Source organism: Microtus oregoni, unplaced genomic scaffold (genome assembly GCF_018167655.1).
Source record: "Microtus oregoni isolate MIOR12 unplaced genomic scaffold, Mior012 000004F_ref0000308, whole genome shotgun sequence".
In the NCBI taxonomy this organism is placed as follows: Eukaryota; Metazoa; Chordata; class Mammalia; order Rodentia; family Cricetidae; genus Microtus; species Microtus oregoni.
The window spans coordinates 2,627,311-2,646,070 of record NW_024543063.1 but is presented as its reverse complement, the minus strand read 5'-3'; the positions used below and the strand labels follow the sequence as shown (position 1 = coordinate 2,646,070).

Genomic DNA, 18,760 nt, shown 5'->3' with positions numbered 1-18,760 from the left:
TTCTGCAGTCTCTTTCATTTGTGACCTGCTTGTTCAGCTTGGACTCCATTCTGTCAGCAGCTGAGGCAAGGACAGTTTCTTGCCCAGTAGCCAATTTTGCCACAAGGAAAACAAACTCCGTATGGAAGTTCTTTGATGCCCATCATCCTTTTTTTTTCTTTTTTTTTTTTTTTGAAGTAAATTGATGCTGCCAGAGCAGACATGTCTCACTGTCGTGAAAAGACTTATGTTATTAAAACATTTTAAATGCCATATTCTGTAGGTCTCTGAAGTGTTTGAAGACCGTCTATCTATTATATCTTTGTTTAATCTTAAAAACATACCAACATGGCCACAAATTTGATTGTTATTTATAAATGACTATCTAACCCACATTTCTTAATTATCTTAAACAGTTTGTAATAATAGCCTTTAAGGACTAGAACTTTACATTTTAAAATGAGCTACATAGGTACAATACCTTAAACAAGAGTAGAAACATATATACAGTATGTCAAAAATCACTATACAAAACTCCATACCAATGTAAAATATTTAGTATACCTATTTTTCTATCATTCCTACTCTTCTATGACATGGTCCTTGTTTGGGTTTTGTTTAGGCAGCATGCTCATTAGCCGCTATGGGTACTTCTGACATTTCTAAGAGATGTACCCTCACAGCAAATTTTCTGGTCTTTTGGCCCCTTCTTTCCCTATGATCCCTGAGCCATAATTGCAGGAGCTATGTTGTAGATGTAACAGTTATGGATGGGTATCACATGGTCACTTGTTTTCTGCATTTTGATCAGTTATGTTTTTCTGTAGTGGTTTCCATCTGTTGAGAAGTTTCCTTGTTGGGTGAGAACTATGCTTATCTATGGAAATATGGGTAAATGTTTGGATTGTTGCTAGGAATTATGTTGCTGTCGTAATGTACCGATTGTAGGTTCTCTAAGATCCATGGCATTACAAGCCTCAGGTAGTTGGCTAGATTTCTAGTGTTGGGCATGAGATCCATCATATTGAGAAGGTTTGTGTGTGTGGTTGGCGCACACTTATACATGCCACAGCATGGGAGTGGAGGTCATAGGATAAATGCATGGCAGACAGTTCTCTCTTTCTACCATGTGGAATTGAATTCAGGTTGCAGGCAAGTCCCTTTATTCACTTAGCCATCTTGCTGGTCTTCCTGGGTTTTTTTTTTTTTTTTTTGTTGTTGTTGTTGTTGTTGTTGTTGTTGTTGAGAATGTACTGAAGAGGGATGAAGCCAGAAGGTAAAAGTCTGCCTCAATAAGACAGGGAAAGAGATGCTGTATCTTGGAAGAACTTAGAATCCAGATGTGTGGTAAAGACTTGTCCAGACTGGTTTTGTTCTTGCTGAGTGTGAGGTGCCTGTTAGATGTCCAAGTAGTGTTGTTAAGGGACCTTTGGTTACATAGGCTGGGAGCTAAGGGAATAACTCTATACTGAAGATGTGCAGAAGCTGTTATCGGATGAAATTGCCCAGGGTCTGCACATGAATAGGAAATACGAGAAGCCAGGGAGGGAGCCCCAAGTCTGCTGGTATAGAGAGGTGGAAGGCCCAAGTGGTTTGGGTGACCTCTCTACCTATTTCTAGCATTGTGTATACAAACATGCTCCTAGTTCAGAGTGTTGGTGACTAGGGGAATGGTCAGTCGGTATAGGACTTGTTGAACAAGCATGAGGATCTGAGTTTTGATCCTTAGCATCTTCATAAAAGTGAAGTGCAGCAGCCTCTGCTCTCAACACACTTGTGTGTGTAGCTCCTCACACACCACCGCACACACCAAAATAAATACTAACTGCTTGTGGTAGTGCATGCCTTTCATTGCAGCACCCAGGAGGCAGAGGTAAGTAGATTTCTGAGTTCTAGACCAGCTGTAGCTGTACAGTGAGACTGTCTCAAAAAATAAAATAAAATATAAAGAGCTGTTGAGAGGCAACACCTAAGCAGCCATGCTGTCTGCTTCTTACAGACAGAACCAACATTTAATGCTCATGTCTCTAGGGCCACACATGGTGTCGGCACATGGTTAGTAACCAGTGAAACAGAATTGGAATTATTATTGACTTGCCTATCTCTCAACTACAAGTTGAGCTTACCTAATTCAAACTAAGTATTCAAAATGCTCATAATCTCCAGCATTCAGTGAAACTAGACATGGTGCCCTATACCTGTGATTCAAGTACTTCCCTGGAGGTGAAGGCTGGTAGATCAGAAGTTTAAGGTCATCCTTGACTGTATAGGGAGTTCTAGACCAACCTCAAATTCATGAAATCTTGTCTACAAACAGAAGCCATGAAATGCCCAAACTCTTTATGCCATGTGTGATACTGTATGTCTGTAATCCCAGTACTCAAGAGCTGAGGCAGGAGGATTATAAATTTGAGGCCAGCCTAGGGGTTTTACTGAGACTCTGTTTTGGAATATTATTTAAGATGTGTTACACTTGTTTATGCTGTGGAGCATTTGTTTCAATGATGCAAAGATGCGTGGCCTTCTTTTATATTGCATTTGTTTAACTCTGGGAAGCTGTGTTACTTTGCCTGTCTAAAACACCTGATTGTTCAGATAAAGAACTAAACTGCCAATAGTGAGGCAGGAGAAATAGTGAGGCGGGAGAAATAGTGAGGCAGGAGAAATAGTGAGGCAGGAGAAATAGTGAGGCAGGAGAAATAGTGAGGCAGGAGAAATAGTGAGGCAGGAGAAATAGTGAGGCGGGACTGGCAGGCAGAGAGAGTCAATAGAAGGAGAAATCTGGGAGCACAAGAGACCAAGAGCAAGAAAAGAAGAGGCCAGTAACCCAGCTGCATGGCCAGCTTCAGAGTGAGAACGAAAGAAAGAGATACAGAAGGTAAGAGGAAAAAGCCCAGAGGCAAAAGGTAGAAGGGGTAATTAAGTTAAGAAAAGCTGACTAGCAACAAGCTAAGCTAAGGCTGGGCATTCATAAAAAGCCTTCGTGTGTGATTTATTGGGGAAATGGGTAGCGGGCCCCTCCCCGTAAAGAGTAAAGAACAACCAAGAAAACACTTTTAAAAACTGGAAATCACTCATGCCTATAATCCCTCAGCTGAAGATCCTGAGACAAGGATTTTCACTAGGTTGAGGCCAACCTGGGTTATGTAGTTCAAGGTTAGTCTTAGTTACAATACAGTGTGAGACTTTGTCTCATCTAAAAGAAAGCCAACAGTGAATCTAGTGCCTGAGCCTGTAACCCTTGCTACTTAGCGGGTTACGACAGGAGGATCACAAGTTCAAAGCTAGCTTGGGCTACAGAGTAAGTTTTAAGACTAGCCTGAGCTTACAGTTTTTCAAAATAAAGAGTAAAATAAGAGGGACAGAGATGTAGTTCTGGGTAGAATGTCTGCCGAGCATGTGTTCAGTTCGGTTCCTAGTACTGTAAAAACAAATAGGAAAAAATAATCAGATTTTTAAAACCACTATCACATTAAAAGATTTTATGAAATTAATTTCAGGGGACTGGAGGTAGCTTAGCAGATATGAGAACTTAATACTCTGTGAGAAGTCTGGAGTTCAGTTCCTAGCACCTAGCTTTCTGTAAGCTTATAGCCTTCTGTGACTTTAGCTCCAGATCTGATGCACTCTTTTGGCCTCCATTGGCACTAACACGTTGCACACATGTAGACACACACACACACACACACACACACACACACATTTAAGTTAGTGTCAGGCTGTGTATAAAGTGTGTAGATAAAACCTAAGTAAGCTTCATATTTGAATTTGGGTCCTGGTCCTTTTTCAATGAGATGCGGTGTCATGTTTGTTTGTTTGTTTGTTTGTTTTGTTTTGTTTTTTAAAGGCAGGGTTTCTCTGTGTCTCTGGCTGTCCTGGAACTAGCTTTGTAGACCAGGCTGGCCTTGAACTCAGAGAGTCTTCTCCTTTTGTCTCCCTACTGTTAGGATTAGTGGCTGTACCACTACCATCATCCTATTGTGTACAGGCAAACACTGAAAATTTGAAATGCTTCTGTCCCAGTTAATGGAGGGTAACTTTGAACTTCTAATCCTTCTGCTTCTACCTCCCTTCAGATTACAGACTAAGATTATAAATGTTTCACCAAATATATGTGGTACTGGAGAGCAAACCAAGGGCTTCCTGTGAACTATGTTAGCATCCTACTAATTGAGCTCTATCCCCAGCCTCATAGCAGTGGATTTAGATGGAGACAGTCTGTGGAGTATATATTAAAGCAGAGTTTTCTAACAGTGAAAATTCTTACTTCCCTCTACATGCAGACTGTTGTTTTAATCAAAAGAATTTTTCAAAGGAAAGGATTCTTCTGCTGAACTTATAAGTGTAAACATAGGTCGGTTAAAAAAAAAATCACAAACTTTTGAGATAGGGACTTGGCCTCAAACTCAAATGTTTCTCCTTCCTTAGACTTCCAAGTGCTGAGCCATCATTCTTAACTTCAAAATACAAGAGATTGTTCTGGGACTTTCTTTGGACCTCCAGTTCCCAAATAATAACACAGACTTTATGAAAGTTTGGTCTTAGGCTTGTTCCCTACTAGCTCTTATAACTTAAATTAACCTGTTTATATTAATTCCACATGCATGGCTCATTACCTCTTCCATACTGTATGTCCAATTCCCTCCAAATCTGGCTAGCTTAGTCCACATTCATCAGATTCTTCCTGAGTTCCTCTCTCCCACCGGAAGTCCTACCTATTCTCTCCTGCCTAGCTATTGATCATTAAGCTCTTTATTAAACCAATCAGAAGGTGCTTTAGGCAGAGACACATCTTCACAGTGTACAAAATATTACTCCGCAATATGAGATATATTGCAGTAAACTAAAAGACCCACTGGCTGTATGTTTTTGTGATTCTCCCTGCTTGAATGACAGTGTAATTTGTGCTTAAGTAATTTGTGTGGTTAGTTCCATTCATTGAGCACAATTCTCCATTTTTCTGACTGTCAGATAAACTATATTAAATCATAGTACCTTTCCTAGCTAAGATGTCGTATTATTAAAAAACACTTTACATTTTCTCTTTCATTTGTGATCACAGAAATCCCAGGGAGAGGGTGGGAAAGTCCTACACTAGGGCGCTCTTCAAATGGAAGAGCTCTTTCATAGGGCAGAGGATTCTTGGACATCTTACTTCTGCATGTTGTCTAATGACAAATTTACTTGTTGCTTGGGGGTTTGGAAACTCTTTTCTCTCTGTCTCTGTAGCCATTCATAATGCTTTGTTAGTGACATACGTTGGGATATAAAAAGATTGTACCAAGGGCAGTGCAGTTGAACTGAAGAACCTCTGGAGAGGTGGAGAGGCCAGTTGGTGTTGAGGGGGAGAGCCCTTGTGCTGGTGGGCACGTTGTCTGGGTTCTCGTCCCCTTGGACAGAGCTAGTGGTGCCCATTTCTTGGGTTAGGTGATAGAAGCTTAGAGAAGTGTTTCATGTTCTATGTGACTCCAAGTGTGGGCTCTCCCTCCAAGAGCAAGTCTCAGTCCTAATTAGAGCCTGGGTTTGAAAACCTCCTTTTTCACTTAATGTAGATCCAGAAGGTTAGAAATTTCTCTTCCCTGTCAGCTTTGCCTGAATGATGCTTTATGAATAGCCTCTCAATCGTGTGTGTGTGTGTTTCAGTTGACACTGTGGGTATTCCCGTGTAAGGTGTGGTATTCTGGGATGGTGGCATGATTTTCCTCCTGTCTTCCAGACCAGTGGGATGCCTGTAACAGCAAAAGGATGAGAGAGCCTTCGTGTGCCCTTCTAGTTGGAGTCTTTGAGGCCGTGGAGCCTTAGGTGCTGATTTTCCAAGGTGAAAGGTCTAAGTCACTTGTTCTGGTAGCATAGTGGCTTTCTGCTCTAAATGGTGTGTGTGTGTGTGTGTGTGTGTGTGTGTGTGTGTGTACTTTCTTTTTTAAACTGTCTTACCCAACTTTAGTGCCTGGCTGCCCTGGAACTCACAGATATGTACCTGTCTCTGCCTCCAGAGTGTTGAGATTGAAGGTGTGCCATCACACCAGTACTACATGTTTTTCTCGAGGAAAGTCTCTTGGGTTAGAATCTATTTTGGGGAAGAAACATGTTTGATTAGAGTCTCCTGTACATTGTTACACTCCCATCTAGGAACAGAATGGATTTCTTTTCTCAAAGTGTTTCATCATTTCAAGGATTGAAGAAGGCTGGCCCTGTGGAGTGTGCTTCCAGCACTCCTGGGTGGTTCAGAGCTCTACAGCCCTGACTTCCCGGCCCCGTGAGGAAAGCACAGCTGTTCCCACGTCCCCAGTGAGGAAACAGAGCTACAGAAAGGATACTGACTTACAGGGGTCACGTGCACGTGCTAGCTTTTGGTGGCCTCAGACCCCTGCTTCCACAGCCGGGATCTTGACTACTACCCAGGAACGAATGCCTTTGAGGCTGACAGACAGATGCCCCTGCACAGTTTCCTCTAGGAACAAAGTGAACACTGTTGTCACTTGCGGAGGCTGCAGTGTGGTGGGGAGAATGGGAGAGGGGCACAGGGAGCAGTCTGCTGTGAGGCCCCAGTGGAGTATGGGGTTCTTTTGGAGGGCTGGGCACTTTGCTCCACAGACCATTGGCGTTACTGTTGCTTCTTGGCTGCTGTGAAGCTGGTGGGAGCTGTGGTTGCCTCTTTGTAGTTTTGTTCCCTTCTGGTTTCTTAGCCCCAGCCTGGCTTTTGGTTTGTCAAGCTGCACAACCTATAATTTTCATAGTTACGATAGTAGACTTGGTGATACATTTGAACTTAATAGATCCCAATTTACTGCTTTCACTTTGAAGCTGGCTTCCTTACCTGTAAAGTTTGCTAATAAACCTAAGAAATTTGCCTACTCTGCATTTTACTGCTATAGACATTCGGGATACATGATGATTTTTGACATTTTGAAAACTTGTTAATTTATTCCAACTTAGCTTTTAGCATCATGAAACGGAATAACAGTATGTAAAAATTGGAAGAGATTTAGTTGGGCTTAGGATTACTGAGCAGTTTGTTGGCATTGTTTTGAAAGTAGACAGCTAAAATATGGAACAGCGGAGTTCCATGACAAGACCCACTGGGCCTGGCCCCTACCCTGTTCAGAAAGCCTCGGCAGTGCTCTGGTGCTGAGGGCTTCTCAGTATGGCCTGTATTTCTGGGAGATACAGTCCAAATTTCCCAGTGAAGCCCTCTGGGCATAGTAAAATGTGTATGCTTTCAACTCCGTGATTCTGCATCCTTATCCTTGATATTAATGACACCAGCAGACACTGATGCCCTTCTGTCTGCCTGCCAGCACGTCATGGGAAATCTTTCATGAAGGCTTCATTGTTGTGTGGCAAAGCAGCCCTGTTATTACCCCATTTTTATGGATGAGTGATTGTTTACACTCAGAAGTTATATAAATGTCCCAGAAACCAATAGCTCGTGAGCCTCCTAGCTAGATTTAGACCCTGGCTACCAGGGCTCAGAGGTAGTGCCCACCTTTGCCATGTTTTGTCCCCAGCACAGAAGCTGAATACACTGGGTACCCATGTCCACAGTGTATAGCAGGTGGTTAGGAGAGTCTTAGAGGACACCTTCTTCCTGGGACATAGCTCAGTTGGTAGAGTGCTTGCTTAGAATGCATGAAGCCAGCATGAGATTCAGTTCCCAGCACCTCATAGGCTGGGCTGCTAGTTTATGCCTGTAATCCCTGCACTCAAGAGGTAGAGGCAAAAGGATCAGGAGTTTAAGGTCATTCTTGGCTGCATTTCAAGTTCAAGGAATAGGATCCATGAGACCCTGTCCCAAAAAATAAAGCTGGGCATGGTGGCACACACCTTTGGTTTCAGCATTTGGGCGCAAACACAGGTGGATTTCTGAGTATTTGGCCCACCTGGTTCACATCTCAAGTTCCAGGACAATCCGAGCCGTGTAGAGAGACCATCTCCAAAAGAAAAAAAAAGTAAAGAAAGAACATTTTAAGTCTCGTATAACTAAGAACTGACTTTTTTTACTTGAGGAGGAATCTCCCCCCCCCCCCCCCCCCCGAGACAGGATTTCTCAGTAGCTTTGGAGCCTAACCTGGAATTAGCTCTTGTAGACCAGGCTGGCCTCAAACTCACAGAGATCCGCCTTCTCTGCCTCCCGAGTGCTGGGATTAAAGGCGTGCCCCACCACTGGCCAGCTATGAGGAGGAATCTTTTACCTAAAGTTTGTCTCCATCATGACAGCTGTCAGACATTGACTTGGTGTCTTAGACTCCGGAGTGCTTACCTGACTTCTATTCCCAGCCTTCAGCAGAGCAGCTGTTTCACAGGCTGTCATGTATGCTCATGTATATATGTTCATGTGACTGTTAGGGCAGTGCAAAGATACAGGTGTTGCAAGAATCTTTTGTGTAGAAATGATCTCAGTATGAAATCAGACAAATGTGTTTCTACAGCCACCTTGACATATGATACTCTCCGGTTTGCCGAATTTGAAGATTTCCCCGAGACCTCAGAGCCTGTTTGGATTCTGGGCAGAAAATACAGCATTTTCACAGGTACTGTTCACTTGGCTCTGATCACTTCTGCAGAAGTCTTGAGCTGGTAATCATTGCTGACAGTTTGCCTTCCTCTTTTAAATAACTAGAGAAAGACGAAATCTTGTCTGATGTGGCGTCCAGACTCTGGTTTACATACAGGAGAAACTTTCCAGCCATTGGTGAGTACCCTATTTTTAATCTTTCAGATGTTCTGGATCATTTGTTTTTAATCTCTGTGTCTGTCTACGTCTTTGTGTATCGGGGTACGGGCACCATGTATGGAGGTCAAAGGACAGTCCTTGCCTTCCATCTTGTTTGAGATAAGGTCTTTTGCTATTCATCACTGAGTATGTCAGTCTAGCTGGTCCAGGTAGACTCCCCCGTCTCTGCCTCCCATCATCCTGTAGGAGCTCTGGGGTTCAGAAGTGTGGTGCTCAATGGGGTTCAGAAGTGTGGTGCTGCATTGAGCTTTATGCAGGTTCCAGGGATGGAACTCAGATCCTTTCCCGGACATGGCAAGCTCCTTACTCACTGAGCTCCCTCCCCAGCTTGAGTATCCCAACTTTTCTACAACTTGTAACAAAAATCATATGCTTCTAGCTCCTTGTCAGCCACTTGTCACTGGAAATTGTAGTCAGGATAAAGGATCGTGACAGTAATTTTGTTGTTTGTTTTTGAGATTGGCTCTGTGCTAGTTGGTTTGCTTTGTGTTCTTTGTTTTATTTTGGTTTTTGTTTGCTTGTTTTTGGTTTTATTTGAGACAGGGTTTCTTTGTATAGCCCTGGCGCCCTGGAACTGTTCTGAAGATCAGACTGGCCTCAAACTCACAAAGATCTGCCTGCCTCTGCTTCCCAAGTGCTGGGATTAAAGGTGTGTGCCATTACCGCCTGGCATTTTTTTTTTCTTTTTTAAACTTGACACAAGCTGGGATCTTCTGGGAAGAGGGAACCTCAATTGAGAAAATGCCTCCATCAAATTGGCCTGTAAGTATGAGCATTTTCTTGATTAATGATTGATGTGGGAGGGCCCAGCCCTCTGTGTCTGGTACCACCCCTGAACTGGAAGTCTGTGGTTGGAATTTTCTTTGGACTGCCAACCAGCTCCCAAATAAAGCCATGGAGGATTATGGTTAGTTATGAATGCCCGGCCTTAGCTTAGGCTTGTCCCACTAGCTCTTTTAACTTAACATTTTTCTATTCATCTATGTCTTGCCTCAGGGCTTTAACTCTCTTTCGTTCTATATGTCCTACTCTCCTGCTTCCTCTGTGTCTGTCTGGCCCCTAGTGGCTCCCTGTTATCTTTTTTACTTTCTCCCTCAAGCCTAAATTCTCCTTCTTCCTTTCCCTGCCTGGAAGTCCTGCCTATATCTCCTCCCTGGCTACTGGCCATTCAGCTTTTATTATACCACTCAGGTGCCTCAAGCTGGCAAGGTGAAATGGTAACACATCATTACATAATTAAACAAGTGCAGCACATTTACATAGTTAAGCTAATATCCCGCAGCATCAACAAATGCAACACATTTACATAGTTAAGCTAATATCCCGCAACATCAACAAATGCAACACATTTACATAGTTAAGCTAATATCCCGCAGCATAAACAAATGCAACACATTTACATAGTTAAGCTAATATCCCGCAGCATCAACAAATGCAACACTTTTTACATAGTCAGACTAATAACAGTAGTCTTGGTTGTGATTAAAAAAAAAAAAAAAAGACAAGCTGAGGGAGCCATGGAGCAAGCCAGTAAACAGCACTCCTCTGGGGTGTCTGCTTCAGTCCCTGTCTCCAGTTTCCTGTTCCTGCCTTGGCTTCCTCAGGGATGGGTTGTGATCAGGATATGGAAACCAAATACACCATTTTCAGGTTTTACTGTTGGTAATGGTATTTATCGCCACAGTAGAAACTGAACTAGGAAACCATGGTGAATAATAACTGCCAGGGTGTTGGAGAGTACCTCGGAACCTGAGAAAAACTTTTATTATTTGACTAGTTCTAAGCATCCCTGAGGTGAGGTGTCTTTGTTTTGTTTCTGTTGCTGTCATAAAATACCCTGGCAAAAGCACCTTTGTGGGGGGGCTTGTTTTAGCTCACAGTTCAGATTATAGTTCATCTTCTCTGGGGAGTCATAGCAATAGGGGCTTGAAACGGCCAAGCACAATACGTCCATAATCAAGAAGCAGAGAGGAGTGAGCTGGTGTATGTGTGAATGCATGTGCTCAGCTCACTTTCTTAATACAGTCTAGGGAGCAAACCCAGAGAATGGGAGGGGCTCTCACGTTCAAGATGGGTTTTCTCACAGATGTGCCCATGGGCAAACCTAATCTAGACAGTCTGTGATGCTTTAAATAGGAATGGTCCCATAGGCTCATTTGCTTGAATGGTTAGTCCCCAGTTAATTTTTGGGACGGATTAGCTGGTGTGGCCATGTAGGAAGAAGTATGTTACTGGATATGGACTTTGAGATTTCAAAAGCCCATTCCAGGCCTGGTTAGTCTGTCTCTATCTTTCTTGCTGTTTCTTTCTGTCGCCTTCCAGTTTTTGGATCAGATGTGAGTTTTCAGCTCCTGCTTCAGCGGCATGCCTATTGACCTGCCACCTTGAGCCTAACGTGCTGTTCGTGAATTAACCCTCTGAAACTATAAGCAAACCCACAATTAAATGCTTCCTTTAGAAGTTGCCTTGGTCATGGTGTTTCATCACAACATAGAACAGTAACTAAGACACAAACCAGTATTGAGAATCTCTCCCCAGGCATCTTAGTTATTTTTCATTTGCCGTGACAAAACACCACTACCAAGGTAACTTAGACAAGAATACTGGGGCCCAAAGGTCTTTGCGTCCATAAAGCACTAAGGAAACCAGGAGTATTAAACATTCAGGGACATTTTCTCAGTGGAGGAAGTAAAATATCCACATTCCACCTAGAAAGCTGAGAGTGAGCTGGGCATTGGTGGTGCACACCTATAATCCCAACACTTGGGAGGCAGAAGCAGGTGGATCTCAAGTGAGTTCGAGGCCAGCCTGGTCTACCAAGCAGTTCTAGGACAGCCAGAACTGTTACATGGAGAAACCCTGTCTCAAAAAATAGAAAAAAGAAAAAAGGAAAGGTGGGAGTGAATGTTATTGGTGACCTGGTGATGACATTTGTTATCTGTAATGCCCCAGAATGTGTATCCCAGACTCTCCCTCCCCAAACCTTCCTCTTCAGCTCAGTCAACAGAACCCATCCTTAGGGGAGAGGTCACATGGACTCTATAGCATCTAGGTCAGAGACCACACCAGATCCCAGGCCTCTAAGCTGTAGGACCCATCTTTATGGTCACATCTACTCTGCAAAGGAGTTTCTGTGTAGTCACACATTAAGCTTTATTGTGCACCTAGAACTGAAATGATTGTTGCTTAGAAACTTTTTCCCAGATTGTACTGTTTTTAAAAATGCAGGCAATAAACTGCCTGGCATCAGACTCATGAAGTTTGATCTAGTCTGACCGAGACAGGCTGAACTGAGTTTTCATTCTCACCTCTTTGCAGTTTAGTTTATTTCTCTGCCTGCCGTGATGCTTGCAGGGACCCCCACAAAAGAAAGAATCATATTTGGGGCCCATGGTTCCAAGTGGTTAGAATCTATGCTCATCATGGCAGGGAGCATAATAGCAGACAGGCCGGCAGGCGTGGCACTGGAACAGAGGCTGAGGGCTCATATCTCAGTCCACATGTAGGAGGCAGAAAGCTCTAACTGGGAATGGCATGGGCTTTTGAAATCGCAGAGCATGCCCACAGTGATAAGCCTCTTCCAGCAAGGCCACGCCTCCTAATCCTTCCCAAGACTCAAGTGTTCAAATATGAGCCTGTGGGGGCCATTCTCACTCCAAGTACCATACCAGGTAATTGCAGATTATGTCAAGTTGACAATTAAAACTGACAATTAAGGCAGCTCATCATTGTCCTAAGAACCAAGTGCGGCCTGCATATTCCTTGTGTCTTGTAGGGATGATTTGGGGTGAGAGTGGTGACAGGTGTAGAAACAGGGGAACCCCATCCACAGACCCCTGATTTCCTTGTCACAGTTCTCATCACACTGTGCCTCTTCCTCATCATAGCTGTACAGCGACATTCCCCTGAATACCTGCTGAGAGTGTTCTCCCCATTCCTGTCATGTTAAAGGTGATTCCACAGCTCTTGTCAGTCTTCCAAGCCCCAGTGAATGGACATCAGTGGAGGGACTCAAAACAGACTTGACAGAAAGATGTAGAATTGTCATGGCTGCCATAACCCTGACTGTCAGCAATACAGCATCGTGTAGCTTTTGCATTTCTGCCTTTCTGGTAGTAGGAAATGATTCTCCTACTTTAGCTCCCTATCTCCAGAGTAGTCATGGGGATTCTTGTTTGCAGGCCAGGTGTTTATACCACTGCATGACTGATTGTTCACATTTTGCCCTTCTTGAGGGGATTGTCAGAACATTCTGCTATTGTGGAATATTTAACTAATTAAAGATATGTTGCATTTGTTTTTTGTTTGTTTTATTTTATATACATAGGTGTCTTACCTGCAGGTTTGTCTGTATGAGGGCATTGGATCCCCTGGACCAGGAGTTACAGACAGTGTGAGAGCTGCCATGTGGGTGCTGGGAATTGAACCCAGCTTCTCTGGAAGGCAGCCAGTGCTTTTAACTCTTGAACCATCTTTCCAGTCCCTATGCTGCATTTGTTTAACAATGTAAAGATATGTTGCTTTGCCTGCATAAGGTACTTGACTGGTTTAATAAAAAGCTGAAAGGCCAATAGCTAGGCAGTAGTGGTATAGGTGGGGCTGGCAGGTGGAGAGAATAGGTAGGAGAAGAGAACAAGAGAGAGAGGGTAAAGAACCAAGGAGAAAGAAGAGATGCCCAGGGCCAGCCAAGCAGACATCTGCCAGTCACAGAGTAGGACATATAGAATGAAAGAAAGGTTAAAAAGCCCAAAGGCAAAACATAGATGAAGAGAAACAGGTTAAAATAAGTTATAAGAGCTAGTGGGACAAGCCTAAGTTAATGCCAAGCACTCATAACTAATAATAAGTCTCTGTGTCATGATTTGGGAGCTGGTTGGTGGCCAAAAGAAAGCCTACTACATTCTACTCCCCAGCAGATACGGATCTTGCATTTATGTTTCCTCAGAGCTGCACTTTGAGATATACAGATATGTGAGGGGGTCGGCGTGCCTGTGGTATGGAGCTGCCCAAATGCCTCCTGTTGCTGGATTCTTGGCCTCTCTTGGGCCCTCTGATTGTGAATGCATCTTGTTCTGTCTTCCACACAGGGGGAACTGGCCCTACCTCAGATACAGGCTGGGGCTGCATGCTTCGGTGTGGACAGATGATCTTTGCCCAGGCCCTGGTATGCCGGCACTTAGGTCGAGGTGAGTCACGGTGCTTAAATGGAGTCTGTGTAGTAAGGGATGTTTAAAGCACATCATAAAAGCTAGGCATGGTGGCACACACCTTTAATCCCAGCCCTGTGGAGACAGAAGCTTGTGGATTTCTATGAGTTGGAGGCCAACCTGGTCTATATAGTATTGCAGGCCAGCCAAAGCTACAAAGCTACCTGTCTCACAAAACAAAAAAACAAAAAAGTGTATGATACTTCATGGTGCTTGTCCAGTTCCAACAAATTGTGCATGTGTGGGTGTGTGTTTCTTTCCAGTGGAAACCAATGGGCCATACTCAATTTTCATGTCACGGAAAGACCATTCAAAAGTTCTTTTGCCCTCTGTAGGAAGCTTGCAGTTCTGAACACATTTTTAGCTCTCTTTTTACTTAATATTTCAATTCAGGAGCTCCCAGAGTTGCCCAGGCAGACCTTGGACTTGCAGTTCTCTTATGTCTTAGTTGCTGTGATAGAACAACATGAACAAAAGCAGCTTGGGAAGGAAAGGATTTATTTCATCTCAGAACTGTCGTTCACACTCTGTGTGGAATGAACATAGAGGTGGGACTGAAGAGGAAACCATGGAGGAATGCTGCTTTCTGGCTTGCTCAATCTGCTTTCTTAGACAATACAGGCCCACTTGTCTAGGATTGGTACCAGTCAGCTCTACCACAACAATCATTAATCAAGACAATGCTCAAAAGATTTGCCTACAGACCTCTTTGTCCAGGCATTTTCTCAATTGAGATTCCCTTTCCAAATGACTCTAGCTTGTGTCAGGTTGACATAAAACTAACCAGTGCCTCTTGCTTTAGCTTCCCAAGTGGCTGGGATTATAGGCCTGAATCACCAAGCCTAATAATTTATATTGATATAAATGATTATTCTTTTAGAAATTATCTTTAAACTGCTGAAACAGCTTTCTGCTTCCAGCCTCTTGTTTGTTTGGATGAGATAGTGTGTGCATATTTGAAATCCTAGAGAGTTTGACTTTTAACTTTAAAAAGGTTCAAAAATAAAGTTTTGTATGAAAGACCCCCGTGGTAGGCAGTCTTTCAGACTGGGGAGACCCTCCCAAGGAACAGCGAGACCACTCTCCGGATGCAAACAGCAAGAGGCTTTTATTGAGTACACAGGTACCTGGGGCGGCTTAGTCTTTCGGGAGACAAGCGCGCCTGCAGACTGGGGGAAGGTCTTTTTATAGGAAAGAGGGCAGCAGAAGCAGATTACAGAAGCAAATGCATCGTTAGTGGTCAGTTGGAATGGGGCAAGGGGCACAGGGGGTTTTTCCTTTCCCAGCACAGATGTATGGGAACAGACATTCCTGTTAATTGATGTCCTGTCCTAATCTATGGATATAAAGATCCTGTTTTGCAGCCAGGGACCCTGACCTTACTCTGCACTTACAGTCGTACGTCAAAAGCTTTGTGAAATGACGTTACAGCAGATAAGCTGGGATCTTTCATAGGGGGAGTTGTCTCTTCTGTGAATTACTGATATTCTAAATTGGGCACGTATACTGACTATAGGCATCCTGTTTCCCTAAGCAACCGGGATGTTCTCATTAGAGCAGGCCAGCTGCGGGTTCCTTATCGCTTGAGGCCAGATGGCTGACCGGCTGACCGCGGATATCTTGCCTGGCTTCTCCGCCCTCATTCTCAAGTCGAACTTCCCTGCTCTAATTACTTGCGTTGCTGCAAAGTTTAAGCCTTGCAAAATGGCGTTACTGCTGCTTAGTGAGTGGGGGTCTTTCATGTACATCTGAACATTGAGCACTTTATAAAAGAAAGGTTTGTTACTTGTGTGGTCAAACTGACATCCTGTTTTGTTTCCAATAGATTGGAGATGGATTCAACAGAAGAGACAGCCTGACAGTTACTTCAACGTCCTAAATGCTTTCCTCGACAGAAAGGACAGCTACTACTCCATTCATCAGATAGGTGGGGATTCAATATGACCTAGGCATGGCTCTTTGCAGAAGGCAGACTCCTTGGGACTCCCTTGGGAGTTTTCCAAGTCTTACAGAGTTGGAGAATGAGGCTTCTTGGTTATTCTCTAGCCTCTGAGCCCTGTGAGCTGCTGTTGGTGTTCCAGCACTTGCTTAGACTCAAGCCTGCTCTACCCCTGCTGCTAAACAGCCTTCAGGGACTGATTCCATGCAGTCTGTGGGAGTTAGGCTCCTCCTGAAGGTTTGCATTTCTTAGTAGAGAAGGTGTCCTGTCTAGACCTTTCTATGAAGTGTTTACTGATAAAAGTGTATGTGTGTGTGTGTGTGGTGTAGACCTTTTTATGAAGCGTTTACTGATGTACCAAAAGTAAGGCTCACTAGAATGATTGTATTTGCTAACATGGGTCTGTTTCCTGCAGCGCAAATGGGAGTTGGCGAAGGCAAGTCTATAGGCCAGTGGTACGGGCCGAACACTGTTGCCCAGGTCCTCAAGTACGTAAATGAGCCCAGCCCTTCTGCTTCTTGGGGTCAGCATGAGTTCTCCTTGGCATTTACCCACTCCTTGAGTACTTATTGCCACAGGAAATAAGGTATTCTTATTCTTTGCTTAGAGACCCAGAGGAGTCCTCTGGGTGATTATGCCTATTGTTCTGTAAATGGGATTTGTATTTAGGTCAGAGCCCTGGCATGGCCCTGTCCTCTGTACAGATCCATCTGTAACGAGGGCATCTCAGATCTGGAACCATGGGAGTTCTGGTACTCTGTCTGCCGGTGCTGTAACCCTCTTCCTCTGGATTTGTCAGAGATCAGAAGCCTCTACATGCTGCTTAGAGTCTGTTGGTGTTGTTTCCTGACTGTCCCTTCCTGTCTTCTCTGTGGCCCTAGAGTCTGGATCTTAGTCAGCCTTACTTGTCCTGAGGGGCACTTGCTCCGGAATTTCCTCTGAAATGGCTTTCTGCTGTTTTCAGGGATATGCCACTTGTTAGTGTATGACCCCCTCAGTGATTTTGTTTTGAAGATTTTTTTTTTTCTGAAGTGAGGAGCTTTATTGAGATGAAGAGAAGGGGGGAGGAAGAGAGAGAGAAAGGTTGAAGATTATGTTTTGTGTATGGATGTGACATGTCTGTACATGTCACACATGCAAGGCTCACAGGGAAGGCTGGAAGAGGTTGTTAGATCCCTGGAACTGGAGTTAACAGATGGTTGTTAGCTGCTGTGTGGGTGCTGGGAACTGAACCCTGGATCCTCTGCAAGAGCAGCAGGTGCTCTGAACCACTGAACCTTCTCTGTGTTACCCACACTCCCCTCCCTGCCCTGTTTTTTGACCTGATTGACATTTCCCTGAAGCATAATATTCCAGTGCCTCTGGGAGGTGCCAAACCAATGTCCAGGACTCACTCATATTGGACCTTTTCCTGTGGGGCTGAAAGCCAGTATCTCTAATCTTTCTCTAGCTGGATGTTCCCTTGACAGCCTATCCTGTGACTACAATGGCCATCTCCTACATGCTCCATCTGGACACTTTTTTTTTCTATATCTGATGCCCAGCCATTCCAGGCCATGGCTGGCTGTGACTCCTTGACTTGGCTTCTTTGTGACACGCACACCCACCCCGTACCCTTTAGCATCCTTTTCCAAGTCCTGCCTTGCCTTAGTGATTTTCTTTTCCAACAACAGAACACCATGACAAGGGTAACTTATAAAAAAGAAAACAAATAAAAAAAAAACAAAACAAAAAATACATTTATTTTTGGGTGGTCGTAGCTCCAGAGGGCTAGAGTCCATGATCACCATGGCAGGAAGCATGGCCATGGAGCAGTAGCCAAGAGCTTACATCTGATCCTCCATCATGAGGCAGAACAAGAACTAACTGGGAATGACACTGGCTTCTGAATTTTCAAAGCCTACCCCCAGTGACCTCCTCCAACAAGGCCAGATAGTCCTTTTCAAACAGTTCTACCTACTAGGGACCAAACATTCAAACATATGAGGGGAATGGGGGGGGGCAGTCCTAATTCTAACTATCACACACCCCTTTAGCTTGTGATGTAATGTACAGAGCCATTATATTACTGCTACCAGTAGCCGTCAGTTCACCATCAGTGCTTTGGTTCTATCTGTGGCCTCACTTTTTCTGCCTTCACTGGCAAAGAGCAGCACCTTAGTGTTACTGTTTACATCTTTCTGGAAATGACAGATCCAGCACTTATTCATGCTTACTATTTCTGCCCCTGGCCTCCTCTGCTTTTGTTGCTAGTCCACTTCCTCACCTGTGGCTACTTCTCTGTCCTACACCCAGGGATAGGGTTACATCTCCGAACTCTATTGCATTTCTACCTGGAGGCTCATGAGGCATGTTAACTTCCAAACTTAGAGCACTCTGCCAGCTCTTGGGTGTATCAACCTGTTGCTTTTCCCAAAGTAGATGCTGTAGGGTTTCTTCAACTGCCTAGGCCAAAATGTGGGCTGATTCTAGACTTCTCTGACTCTTAGTTGAGCTTGCAAACTCGTAATAAGTCTCATTTTTAACCCTTGTTCATCCCTCCCCCAACCTGGTCCACATCTTGTCTCATTCTCTGTCTCTCATCCTAGACTTTTTCGAATACTAACCAAAGTCATCTCCATAAAGGGCAGCAGCCCTCTCTGAGACTCTGGCTGCCCTAGGCATTTTAGCTGATTGCCACAGCATTTCCCATCCTGTGCCGCTGAGCTTACTCTGTCCTGACACACCGTTGGATGGCACATCTGTTACTCATACACTCTTCTTTAGGACCTTTGCATCACTTAGAGCCCCAGCCTAGTAGCCCTTCCCTGAGGCCTGTCTAGCCTGCCCTACTTGCTCGTTCCCCCAGCCTGCCTTTCCAGACACGTCAACACAGTGAAGTGCCGCTGTGACGCCGTGTCC

The 18,760-nt window shown here is 44.2% G+C and overlaps 1 protein-coding gene across 1 annotated transcript in view; it reads left to right on the top strand.

Annotated features, from left to right (window-relative positions):
* The window catches only part of LOC121446965 (cysteine protease ATG4B), a 40,597-nt gene that overhangs the window by 5,219 nt on the left and 16,618 nt on the right, over positions 1-18,760 (top strand). Inside the window, exons 2-6 of the mRNA XM_041649892.1 lie at positions 8,409-8,510; positions 8,600-8,671; positions 13,801-13,899; positions 15,746-15,847; positions 16,275-16,347. Of these exons, the coding sequence (XP_041505826.1) occupies positions 8,409-8,510; positions 8,600-8,671; positions 13,801-13,899; positions 15,746-15,847; positions 16,275-16,347 (448 nt within the window). The remainder of the gene's footprint in view (positions 1-8,408; positions 8,511-8,599; positions 8,672-13,800; positions 13,900-15,745; positions 15,848-16,274; positions 16,348-18,760) is intronic.